Here is a 12,360-nt window from a genome sequence, read left to right on the forward strand (position 1 = left end):
CCTAGAGCTGCAGTCAAGTATGCTGTTGCATCCCATGCTATTTTATGACTCTGGAAGCTTTATCGCCTCATGTAGACCATTGCTTTATTTTGAAAGCGGTGATCATCTGCAGATCAAGTGGTGAGCATGAGCCTGTGTTATGGTTGCATAGGACTGTGTCATGGTATTTATAGCCTTCACCATTTACTTTTTAAACGTAGGTGCGAGAAGCTGCTTACAAAATTTTTCTTTATCCCAATGCTGGTCAACTGAAATGTTTAGAAGAATTGCTCAGCAGCAGAGATCTTCTGGCAAAGTTGGTGGGGTATTCCACGTTTTCTCACAGGGCTCTCCAAGGAACTATAGCGAAAAATCCAGGTAAGCCTGTTTATCCAACATTTAAGGGCAAAATAGGATTTTTATGAAACTGAGCTTTAGATTTTAAATAGCTGTAAATTAGTGTTCTATTTTTAATACATGCAGAGAACCATTTATTGAGATTTTCTATGTATTTTTATAGGAACCATTTTTAAATAGAGCTAATAATTTGGCATAATTCTGTCCAACCAAAGAATTTTATTTTATGTGAATGTTCAGAGTAAAATCATAACCTAAATTTTCATTTTGATGTTAGTCTAAATTGTTTTCATTTTAACCCAGTTTCTGTGTTGAATTTGACAAATTGGTTAGAAATAGGGTAAGAGAATGAAAGATGAGTATGTTTACTGAGGTCAAGGTTAAATGTAGGTTAGGTCATATAAAAAACACACAGCCAGATAAGCCTCCTTTTCAGAGAGAAGAGTACTGCTTAGGAAGGTTTGTGCTAGGTGAGGTGTTACAGAAGTGTGTCATTGGGTTTGTCATAGACTTGCCTTGTGCTATGTTGAGTTCCTTATGATTCATAATGTCTAAGAGAAAATGTTACACAATAATAATATAAATGTACATAATACGTTTTTTCAAAAGCATTTATTAACTTACAGTTGTAATTTAGGTGGTGAGTCAGGAGTAGGGTGGCCATGATGGTGGAGCTGCGTGAGACTCAAGGTCTTGGCAGTGAAGTTGCAAGACTTAGTGAGGGTGAGAGGGAGGAGGACGCAGTGTGGTAGGCCCCCTGGGTTTCTGGTTGTAATCTGATTAGACATTCCACTCATGGACAGAGGGGACACTGGGGGCAGATCACAACCTGAATCCTCGCTTGTCTTTATTCCTTCTGTGCTTATCCCTTCTCACCCTAGCATGTTCTTCTCTTCTCTAAAGTTCTCTAAATGCACTCAATCTTACTTCTTACTCTTTCATAAACAACTGTTTCCCTTGACCTGTCAAGGCTCTTGGTTAAGCTACAGGCGTGTCACACTCATTGTGGCCTGGGTTCCCTTGCTCATGTCACTCTCCTACAGAGAGCAGCTTTTCTTCCTGGTCTGCCTGTTAAAATCTTACCCCTTTTTTTAGTGCTCAGCTCAAAACCCACCTCTTTCATGAAGCTTGTTAAACTTTTTCACTTTCCTTGGACTCCTTTTGTCCCCGAACCCTTAAAACACTTATAATTTGTTTCATATAGTTGAAGCTCCTAAACAGATATAATATGTATGTTATGTATTAAATGTGTGTTTTTAGTGTATGTTTTTTCTTTTTTTGTAAGTATCAGTTTGGTGAAAGGTATGTTTTTCTGTAGTCGCTGTTGTCAACAGTTTGATTACAATAGTACCATATTTTTATTTTATATTTATATAAAATAATAATATTAGAATATCATTCAATGCTTATCCTGTTGTTATCTCATTTCCTTCCTCTGCAGCTTTGTGAAGTAGGTATTTGTATTCATGTCACAGATAAGGAATCTAAGGTTAGGTTATATTGCTAAAATGTGGCAGAACTGAAGCCTAAACACATATTCTACATTTATGGTTTTCCATAGGCTGCTTGAGACCTAATGCCCTATGTTTTATATCATCTACATCCCATTTTTGTTTGTCAATTCAGCAAATATTTACTGATTGCCCACTATATGTCAGATATTATTCTCGGTCATGGAAATAAGTCAGTGTATAAAGCAGAAGAAAATTCCTATCCTTATGCAGTTTACATTCTTGTGAGCAAGGGAAGACAGTTAAGAATGAAATAAGTAGATAAAGTATGTGGTATGTTATTAGTTAATACAAGCCGTGGAGAAGACTGAACAGGGAAGGGGATAAGGAATGTGGGCATGTAGGCTGGTGCTGGAGTTTTAGAGAGCATTGTCGGAGGGCTCACTTAGAATGTGGAATGTGAGCGCGCTCTTGACAGACAGAAGCGTGAGGCTGTGGCTCTTGGGGGGAGAAAGGTTTCACGCAGAGTCACTATCAAGTGCTAAGGTCTTGAGGCAGAAAAATGCCTGCCATGTTTGAGGAGGGCAGAGTGGCTGAAGCGCAGTGTGTGCAAGGAGAGTGGCGAGAGGTGGGAACAGACTGACAAGGGGTGGCATTAAGTGGAGACTTGACGCAAGTACAGCAGGTCACTGTGGGGGTTGGGGCGGAGGAGTGAGATTATCTGACTCCAGTGCTAATGGTGAGTCAGTGCTGCCGTTCCTGAGAGAAGACTGCAGCAGGGCCAGGGTAGAAGAGGGCCTGTTTAGATGCTGTTTTGCAGTAACCATGATGAGAAATGTTGGCATCTTGACCAGGTGGTAGCAGGGAAGGTGGTAAGATGTGATCAGATTCTGGGTACAGGGTATTTGGAAGAGGTAGCTAACATTTTTGACCTAAGCAACTAGAAAGAGAGTTACTACTGTTAACTAAGATTGGGAGGACCGGGAACTTGGTTTGGTTCAAGTTAAGTTTGAGATACCAAATGAGGTTCCAGTGGTGAAGTTGGGTAGGCAGTTAGATAGAGTGTGGAGTTCTGAGCTTCATAGGTAAGTCTGAACCTCTAAAATGAGATTCTGATACCACTAAGAGTGAACTTAAAGAACAAGTCCAAGGACTGCGCTCTGGGGCCTTCAAGTTTAAGAGGCCAGGCACGTGAGGAACTGTTAGTTAATGCTGCCAGATGTAACGGCCACTAAGGGAGGTGGAAAGTGATTACAGGGTGTGGTCCTGGAGGCCACACAGAAGGTCTGCCTACAGGAGAAGGGAGAGATCAGCTGACTCATGCTGTGGCCAGGTCAGATGTGAGGAGGGCTGGGCATGACAACTGGCTGTAGCAGCGTGGAGCTCACTGGACCTGCAGCACCCAGCTCCAGATTCCATGACTGACAGGTCACCCTTGTGCACTAAGTGCTTGGTGTGCTGATGTATTGGCAGCTGTTGTGCACATCATCACGTAAGATGTGCCCTGGGTCCTTGAGGATTTAAAGCTTAGTTGAGGAGCCGGATATATGCATAGAAAAAGATAAATAATAATACAGGTTGGCACGTTTTCGGTGCCGATGGAGTAGTACAGACAAAACAATGCCATGGGATTTAGGAGCTCGGGGCATTTGTCAGATGCATCTGTGGCTGTTGAAGGCGCCCTGAGGGAAATGAAACTGTCATGCACAGTGATGGAGTGAGCCCTCAGCAGAGCAGAAGGAAGACAGGAGAGGCTGACTGAGGCTAAGGCGGGCATTCATGTGGCCAGTGAATGAGGAGGTAACTGCAGTGAGGCACTTAGTGGGGGGTTTCAAACTGAATCTTAATATGACAATTCTCTGGGGACACTAATTGAGGCAGGCCAGGTGCGGTGTCTCATGCCTGTAATCTCAGCACTTTGGGAGGCTGAGGCAGGCAGATCACTTGAGGTCAGGAGTTCGAGACCAGCCTGGCCAACATGGTGAAACCCCCATCTCTACTAAAAATACAAAAATTAACTGGGTGCGGTGGCGGGTGCCTGTAATCTCAGCTACTCAGGAAGCTGAGACAGGAGAATCGATTGAGCCCTGGGAGGCAGAGGTTGCAGTGAGCCGAGATGGCACTTCTGCACTCCAGCCTGGGTGACAGAGCAAGACTCTGTCTCAAAAAAAAAAAGATTAATTGAGGCAGATTCTTCACATGTAAAATGACTGGAAGAATAAGATGGGCGAATGTTAAAACGTGGTTATTAAGAAATAAAATGTATCCAGGCATACATGGGGATTCATTTGAAAACAGTTTGGTGTGGTACCTGGAATATAATCCTAAAATGAGATTTCATTGTTGACTAAATAATGTCTTTGTTCCCCAAAAATTCTTACTGTTGTTTCATATGGCACATGAGCCGGTGTTTTCAGAATTCGTGTACACAGGACTTGTTAAGTATTGACAGTGGCAAGAAACCTCATGGTTTGGGTTTATGTTAACCACCATTATTTATTTCCTTAGTCTTTTATTTCACTCAAAAGGGGATAACTTAAATTGAAGAGAGGGCAAGAAACTTAAAACTGTATAAAAGATTATCTGGAAAATATAAACATAGTATTTGTGGTGAACTAAAATACATATGAAAGCTCTGTACACATAAGTCAGTGATAAAAAGTGCTACATTCAGAAATACTTACAAAACATTTCCTCTTGTGGGAAATGGTGGTAATTCTACTACACTGCCTTTATGGGTTTGTAAATTATGACAACTATGGCAGAAGTATTTTAATAAAAATACTTCAAAAATTCTATCAGAAGTTAACATTTATTTTTCTTATTTTGCCATTTTTTCCATATTTATCCTGAATAGATTATTCTACAGTTGTATATAACAATAAAATTGTTACCAAGAAAAACATTGATTTTAAAAAATTTATTTCAGGGAATTATACTTCTATACTGCACCTATTTTTATGAACAAAGCAGAGTCTAGATATCTCTTTAAAACTTTGAAAACATCAGACATGTCTAAGAACTTTTTTTTCTTACACATATGAATAGATAGAAACACCTTGAAATTTTGGACTTTTTTCTTTAGCCTCCCATTAACTGTTTTTTTTTTTTTTTTTTTTTTTTTTTTTTTGAGATGGAGTCTCACTTTCTTGCCCAGGCTGGAGTACAGTGGCACAGTCTGGGCTCACTGCAGTCTCTACCTCCTGGGTTCAAGCTATTATTCTCCTGCCTTAGCCTCCCAAGTAGCTGGGACTACAGGCATGCACCACCACGCCTGGCTAATTTTTGTATTTTTGGTAGAGACGGGGTTTCACCATGTTGGCCACGCTGGTCTTGAACTCCTGACCTCAGGTGATCCACCCCCCTCATGCTCCCAAAGTACTAGGATTACAGGCATGAGCCACCTGGTCCCATTAACGCTTTTAATTTTGGGATATAATCTGAGGCTGTGGATTATTAGTATGCCAATTTAATTTTTTTCTGATTAAAAGATCATCATCACCTAGAAGTATTTACTATATGTTTGGTATATGTTGGTAGCTCTACTTCCCTTTGAAAATCATCACTTTGAGGGAATTGTAGTATGTAGATTATGATCATCACATAATAATTTTAACAGATATGTTCATTTTATTTCACATAATTGAAGATATTTTCTTTTGGATTTCATTTTAGAGACTGTCATGCAGTTCCTTGAAAAACTATCTGACAAACTTTCTGAAAGGTTAGTTTTTATTCTACTATTTAGTTTTATGGTTATACGTTATTTAGTCTTTTTAAAGAAGACTTGATTTATAAAAAATTAGGAAGTGGCCTAGAATATAAGTTTTGGCATATTGGACCAGACCCGTCTCACTATGAGACATACTTTTCAAGGCCATAGTTATCTTCCTTGTGTGCCATTCTTGAAAACATAAGCTGTCCCCTTTCATTAAACAATTGTTTTTAGAAATTCATCTTTAATTTGCACTTTAAAAATCTTTACCAAAATGTTTTTGAAACTATTTATTTTAACTTGTACCATGAATTTTATGACAAGTTCATAAAGTAGTATTTCTCTTCTTTTGGCCTAAATACAGGAGGCTCATGGATGTGGTGTCTTTTTGATTTTGTGTAGTATTTTAAGAATGTTCTATCTCAACATTTGTAATTTCAAGCTGAAGTGTTTTATTGCCTTTGGTGTGTCCGTTTGTTATATACAAGTTGAGTGTCTCTTATTGAAATGCTTGGGACCACACATGTTTTGGATTTCATTTTTTGGGGGGAATTTGGAATATTTGTGTATACATAATGAGATATCTTCGGGATGGGACCCAAGTCTAAACATGAAATTCATTTATGTTTCATATACACCTTATATACATAGCCTGAAGATAATTTCATACAGTGTTTTTAATAATTTTGTGCCTGAAACAAAGTTTTGGCTGCCACCTATCACATGACATCACATGTGGAATTTTCTACTTGTACCATCATGTCAGTGCTGAGAAAGTTTCAGATTTTCAGATTAGGGAGGCTCAACCTGTATTCCTGCCTCCCCTGCCCCTCCCCTGCTCAGTGCCTTCCATCATACACTTGCCCTTCACTGGCCCTCTTCTAGGACTTAGTTGAGAGGCAGCACACCTTTAGGTACTAAGGATTCTAGGAAGAAGCAGTCACGGTTTGTGAAAAAGGATGATGTTTTCTCTTTTTCTCTTGTGATGCTGTCTAAAATTTCGTTTGCCTGTTTTGGCTACACCAACACATTGGATCTTGGCTCACATTTCTGTTTTGGACTATAAACTCATGCCTTAGAACTCATTCTTCTCTAGTTTGGATTATGTTTATAAATTCTAAAATTTTCTTTTAATGATCCTGGTGAACGACTGTGTCTTTGATACAATAAAGAAAGAGGGTTGATTATGCACTTATTGAGGATTTATCCTGCTTTACTTAGTTAAGTGTTAGTAGTCTTTCTCTACATAGCTATAGATTTTTGAGCAAGCATAGCTTCATCATTTTACAGGTATATTTAGGAATTAATTCCAATATACATGTCATATTCTACAAATATTAAATACCTATGTAATTATTGACCAGCTAGAGTTTTTCTATAGGGGAAAAATGACTAGAAATCTTAAATGTAGCCAATGATAAAATTCCTTTCTAGGAGTTAATTTGTTAAGTCTCTTTTAAAGGTATACCAAAAAGTAGTGATTTAAAGTTTGCTGATTAATGCTTTGCATGTTTGTAATGACATTGCTAGTTTTTCCAGGCTTTAGTACTCTTGAGACATTTATCCACCATGATGCTTTTTAAGGTAGAAATTGCAGTAATATGCTGCTTTATATGTTGTTATTTCTCATGACACTTAGGTAAAATTTGGATTAATAGTGATATACGTGTGCACTACTAATTATATCTAATCTTATGAATATTGGAATGTAACATAAGCAAGCTAGTCCTTTCATAATGTAATTATTAAAACGTTGTCCTAACAAGTAATGATAAACCTGTTTTATAGAACTCTAAAAGATTTTCAGATGATACGAGGGATGAAAATGAAACTGAATCCTCAAAATTCTGTAAGTATGCTGGAATATTTTTATTATGATATAGACAGTCTGTCAACTGAAATCACTATCTTTTGATTCAGGAATTTTCTTGTGATAGGCTACAGGTCCATTTAGTCTTGTTTCTGATCCTCGGTTTTGGTGAATAAAGATGTTGAAATATTTGATTCTTACGTCCCAAACTGATGTTGCCTGTACATACAGCATTTTTGTTGAGGAGTCGACATAGTTTATGTATATACACTAACACAATGTGTATATATTCATGCAAAGACTGCTTTCATTCTGTGGAATGTTGGCTTCTCAGTTTGAAGCAGACTTTAAGGAGACTCAGTGGAGGCTTCATCTGGCAGGTGGCAGTTTTAACCATCAGTGTTAACGTTGCAGTTCATTTGCTTATTTGTTAGCTAATTTATGGTGCCCAATTGAGTAGGTCAGTATTTGACTAACAAAGTACACCACATTCTAAAAACACTTAAAGTGCTGTTTTCAATCATATGATTATATGATCTTCCTTATGTGATCCAAGAGTATAGACAAGTATTGTTATGGCCAGAATGCTGCCCAGGTGATTGGGGGAGTGCCCTGAAAAGTGTCGAGATTCCAGATATTAGGACTCATTCCCATTTGGTTCCAGGGCACTACAGGATTGCCGGGGTTGGTTGTCTACACCATTCTTTTCCAAATGCTGTTGTTAATTCTTGACTTAGTTGCTGCTGCCAGAGCCATAGTCATAAGGAAGATTTAGGGAAATGGGCCTTGCAGATTTACATACTGTTTACTAGCTTCCCAGATACAGCCACTAGGAAACAGATTAATCCCATTAAACTCAGCGATGTGTAGAGTAGCATGTCAGTCTGTTAATTTATGGAAGGAGCTGTGTCTAGCAAAGTAACTACTGTTAGTCATCTGCACACCTTGGCCTGGTAGGTAGGCTCATTTGGGAAACCACATAATAGATAAGAATTTAGTTTGGTGACTATAGAAACAAAAATAAAAAATAAAAGTGAATATGACTTTTAAACTATTATCTGTAGATATTTGTATATAGCTTATGGATACAATTATTCTGCAGATATTTGTGAAATGCCCAATCTCCTCATGAAGACCCTGTTTTGGTGAATGGTGCCACCATTCACCCTGCTGCTCTAGTCAGGACCTATACTTAATCCAGAGCAGTGGTTCTCAAAGTGTGGTTTCTGGACCAGAAGCAGTAGCATCACATGGGAACCTGTTAGAAATGCAGATTCTTGAGCCCCACCTCGGACCCACTGAATCAAAAACTGGGGTGAGCTCCACAATCTGTGTTTCCACAAGCACGCCAGGCACTGCACACTCCCCTCCCCCATAATCATTTGTTAGGTCCTGCAGATTCTCCCTCCCTGTGAACTCTTGTGTTTTCTCCTGTGCCCATTGCCATAGCCTGGGTTGGGATCATTATTCTCACCCAGATGGTAACTGGGATTGCCTGACTGGTTTCTAGCCTTTTATTTTTGCTCCAGTCGAAGCCATCTTGGATTCAGACAGTTTAGCCATGTATTTAGCCCAGTGTTAGGCATATAATTGGTTGTCAACACTTATTTGAGCTATGAATGAATAATGAATGAATGAATTGCCACCAGAGGGATTTGTCTAAAAAGCAGATCTGATCTTGTCACTCTGTTGTTTAAAATTCTTCAGTAGCTCCTGGTTATTCTCCAATTTCCCTTCCTACTGCCCTGCTGCTCCCACCAAGCCCTCGTGATTTGGCCCTTGCCTCCTTCTCTAGCTTCATCTTCTGCTGCCCCTCCAAGCCGAGGCCGTGTTCTTTGCTCTCTCCTAATACCTGTGCGATGCTCATGTGATCTCTATTCACTTAGTTTTGCTTTCTTTCTTTGCTTTGCTTTCTTTGATTCTTTTATTTGAATTAATATTTATGTGCCGGCCACATAAATGTGGCATGGTGGGCAGCTTCCAGTCATTTACAAACACCACCTACAGGAATGCCTTTCCCCCTTTCTCATCTGGATTAACTGCTTCTATCATAAAACCCAATTCAGGCTTTGCCTTCTTGAGAACATTTCCTAACCTTCCTACTCTTCTTGTGGGCTGTGTTTTACATGGCACAATGTAGGCATGACATACTGTCCTCTGATTGTTGAGTCACTTGCCCTTCTACTGCCTAGGCTATCATCCTCTTGTTTTTGTCTCATTACAGCCTGCACTCTGTCTGCATCTAGCAGATAGTAAATAATCATCTGTTAGAGAAAATGTGTGCCAAGACCTGAACACTGTGGGGCTAGGGTTCCATCGACGCAGTCCCTGCCCTTCAGGCACTCATGGGGAGAAAGAAAATAAGCCTGCAAGTATCTTAGATTGTCATACATCCCATGATATAAGTATTACCATGGAATATGGGAAATAACACCTTGTTATTGGAGGAGATTATGCCTAAACTGAAATATTGAAGGGTGATGGTAATTAGGAGAGCAGCCACCATTTGTTGAGCCCTTACTCAGCGCCAGATATTCCACTTAATAGTTTAAGTACATTCAGCAATCTTATTTGGGAGGTACTGTTGATTCTTTCAACAAATATTTACTGAGTGACTACCCTGGGCCGGGCACTGTTCAGGGGACAGGAATGTAATAGGGAAAGATGCAAACAAAGTCCCTGTCATCATGCAGTTTATAGTCTGGTATGGATTGGAAACTTGAGCCCAGGCAGTCGGTCTTCACAGCCTGGTCTCTTAACCACTCTTTTGTCCACCTGGACACCTAGAAGGAAGGACAATTCATTGAAGTATTCAAGCTTTCCCTTCTTTCAGTATTATGTGCCAGTCATCAAAAGCAACTAGTGCTATAGTACTTCTTTATGACATATTTTCTTTGCCAAGATTAGAGTTAATTCTGCCTTGGTTACATTTTAAATTGCTGCTTTCATTTTTGATATCTACCCAAAGCTTCTTGCTTAGATTTAGAAAGAACCTTAATCTTACCTTTAGTACACTCATCTTACCTGAAGTGTGTTTTATGGATTAATACATGGGTTACATTTTGGGAAAAATTTCATTATAGCTAATATAATTCATTAATGTTTACTTTTGTTAGATTCCACTTTAGAATGACATTTGTTTGTCTTTTCCCCAGATTCTGGGGTAGGTCTTAGTTATACTTCGCTATCCCTTGATTACAGGGAAGTCAAAATAAGGAGCCAGGTATTTTCTGCCAAGCTGTCAATTTTTTAAGGGATTCTATAAAATTGTTCTGATTTACATGAACAGTAGCTGGTTTACATTCTATAAGCTGGCCACGTTGCTGATAAAAACTATGAAAGAGTCAGTAGCTTTCCTTAACAGTGAATTATTCCATTGTAGGAAGTAATGCCTTGGGACCCTCCCTACTACAGTGGTGTGATTCGTGCAGAAAGGTAAGTTTTCAATAAACACCCATACAGGAAAAGGAAAAAGGAAACTAATGTTTATTCAGCAGCTACTGTCATCCACTGAGTTGCCCACAGTACAAACCCTTCCCCTGACACCATTCTTTCTGCTGGCGTGGTCTGCTCCACTCATGAATTCTTCAGCTGCTTGTATCATTTTCTTGTTTAAAACTCTACAGTCTGGTCCCTCTCCAGCCCTGCCCTTGCGTAGCTTTCTGGTTCTCTTCCTAGGCTGTGAGCATTGCTGGAATCCTTGTTGTGTCACGTTGCTGGCCCAGAGTAGGGGCTCAGCATGTGTTTACTGATAAAGGAATAAAGCGATACATGGCATGGTGCTGCGTTATTTTCTTACGTTTTCTCATTTTTATTTGGACACATATATTGTCAACACATTATTGGTCCATCTGGAAGGATATAAATGAAATAAAGATTTAAGGAACTTAAGTTGACAGAAGTACTCCTCTGGCTTCTGTATCCTCCTGTGTTTATTATATTGGAGAAAAGTAGGTATGTCCTTCTCTCCCTACATACACACTATTTCTGTAATTTTTGTATTATAAACCCAATATATAGAGCTCTTTTCACAGTGAACACGCTTTAAAATGTTTATAGCTCAAGCAACTTTATATACCCAATAGGAATTTTTAAAAAAAAATCTCAGAATCCTACTCTTTAACAACTTATTAACATTTTTCTCTTGTAGTTAATTTTTGAGATACGCTGTTTAGGAGAGTTAAGGTTGATTTAGGTAATAGAAGAAAATGTAAGTTTTTTGGTTTTTCTTCCTCATTAAAGCATACCAGCATGTACTGTGATGATATGTGAATTTATTTGGTATTAAGCTTTAAAATATTTGTATTACTATGCATTATTGAAGCATCAAGTAAAGCATAGTAGGTACTTCTCCAAAATAGGAAGTATTTGCTTAATTATTTATTTCGGCATTTGTCATAAAAACAATAACTTTCTATGTTCTTTTCTATACCAGCAGGATGAGGTAGCCTAAGATCAATTAGTGTGTTGAAACACTTACTCACTTAATTTTCATTTATTTTCCACTCTTTGGGCTCCATCCATCACTGTTGCCAAAACCATTTTTACTTACGAGGCGTAATTGTGTCCTAACCTTTAGTTAAGAATATTTGGTCAGATACTATTTTTTATTTTTATTTTTCATTAAACAACTCTTTTTAGAGACAGGGTCTCAGTTTGTCGCCCAGGCCAAAGTACAGTGGTGCAATCTTGGCTCACTGTAGCCTCAACCTCCTAGGTTCCAGCAGCCCTCCTACATCAGCCTCCCAAGTAGCTGGCATTACAGGTGCGTACCACCATACCCAGCTGATTTTTAAATTTTTTTGTAGAGATACAGGTTCTTGCTGTGTTGCCCAGATTGATTAGCTACCATTTTTAAAAAAATGTATCTCAAATTCAGCATCAGTCTTCTTTTTAGTGAAAACACATAAACTGTTATTCAGAATCTATAATAATTTGGTTATGGTAAACAATGAGGGTTTAGAATATATTTGTTTTACAAAATTGTTTTCTGGTTGCAGAACTTGAAACTCTGCTCCTTATAGTTGCATTAAAAATAAAATGTCTCT

The 12,360-nt window shown here is 38.7% G+C and overlaps 1 protein-coding gene across 1 annotated transcript in view; it reads left to right on the forward strand.

The window, feature by feature from the left end:
* The window catches only part of MIPEP (mitochondrial intermediate peptidase), a 174,457-nt gene that overhangs the window by 19,711 nt on the left and 142,386 nt on the right, over window positions 1–12,360 (forward strand). The window contains exons 7-10 of the mRNA XM_003273111.1: window positions 201–357; window positions 5,463–5,511; window positions 7,291–7,351; window positions 10,695–10,747. Coding sequence (XP_003273159.1) covers window positions 201–357; window positions 5,463–5,511; window positions 7,291–7,351; window positions 10,695–10,747 — 320 coding nt within the window. The remainder of the gene's footprint in view (window positions 1–200; window positions 358–5,462; window positions 5,512–7,290; window positions 7,352–10,694; window positions 10,748–12,360) is intronic.

The sequence above is a fragment of the Nomascus leucogenys genome, chromosome 5, assembly GCF_006542625.1.
Source record: "Nomascus leucogenys isolate Asia chromosome 5, Asia_NLE_v1, whole genome shotgun sequence".
Taxonomy (NCBI): Eukaryota; Metazoa; Chordata; class Mammalia; order Primates; family Hylobatidae; genus Nomascus; species Nomascus leucogenys.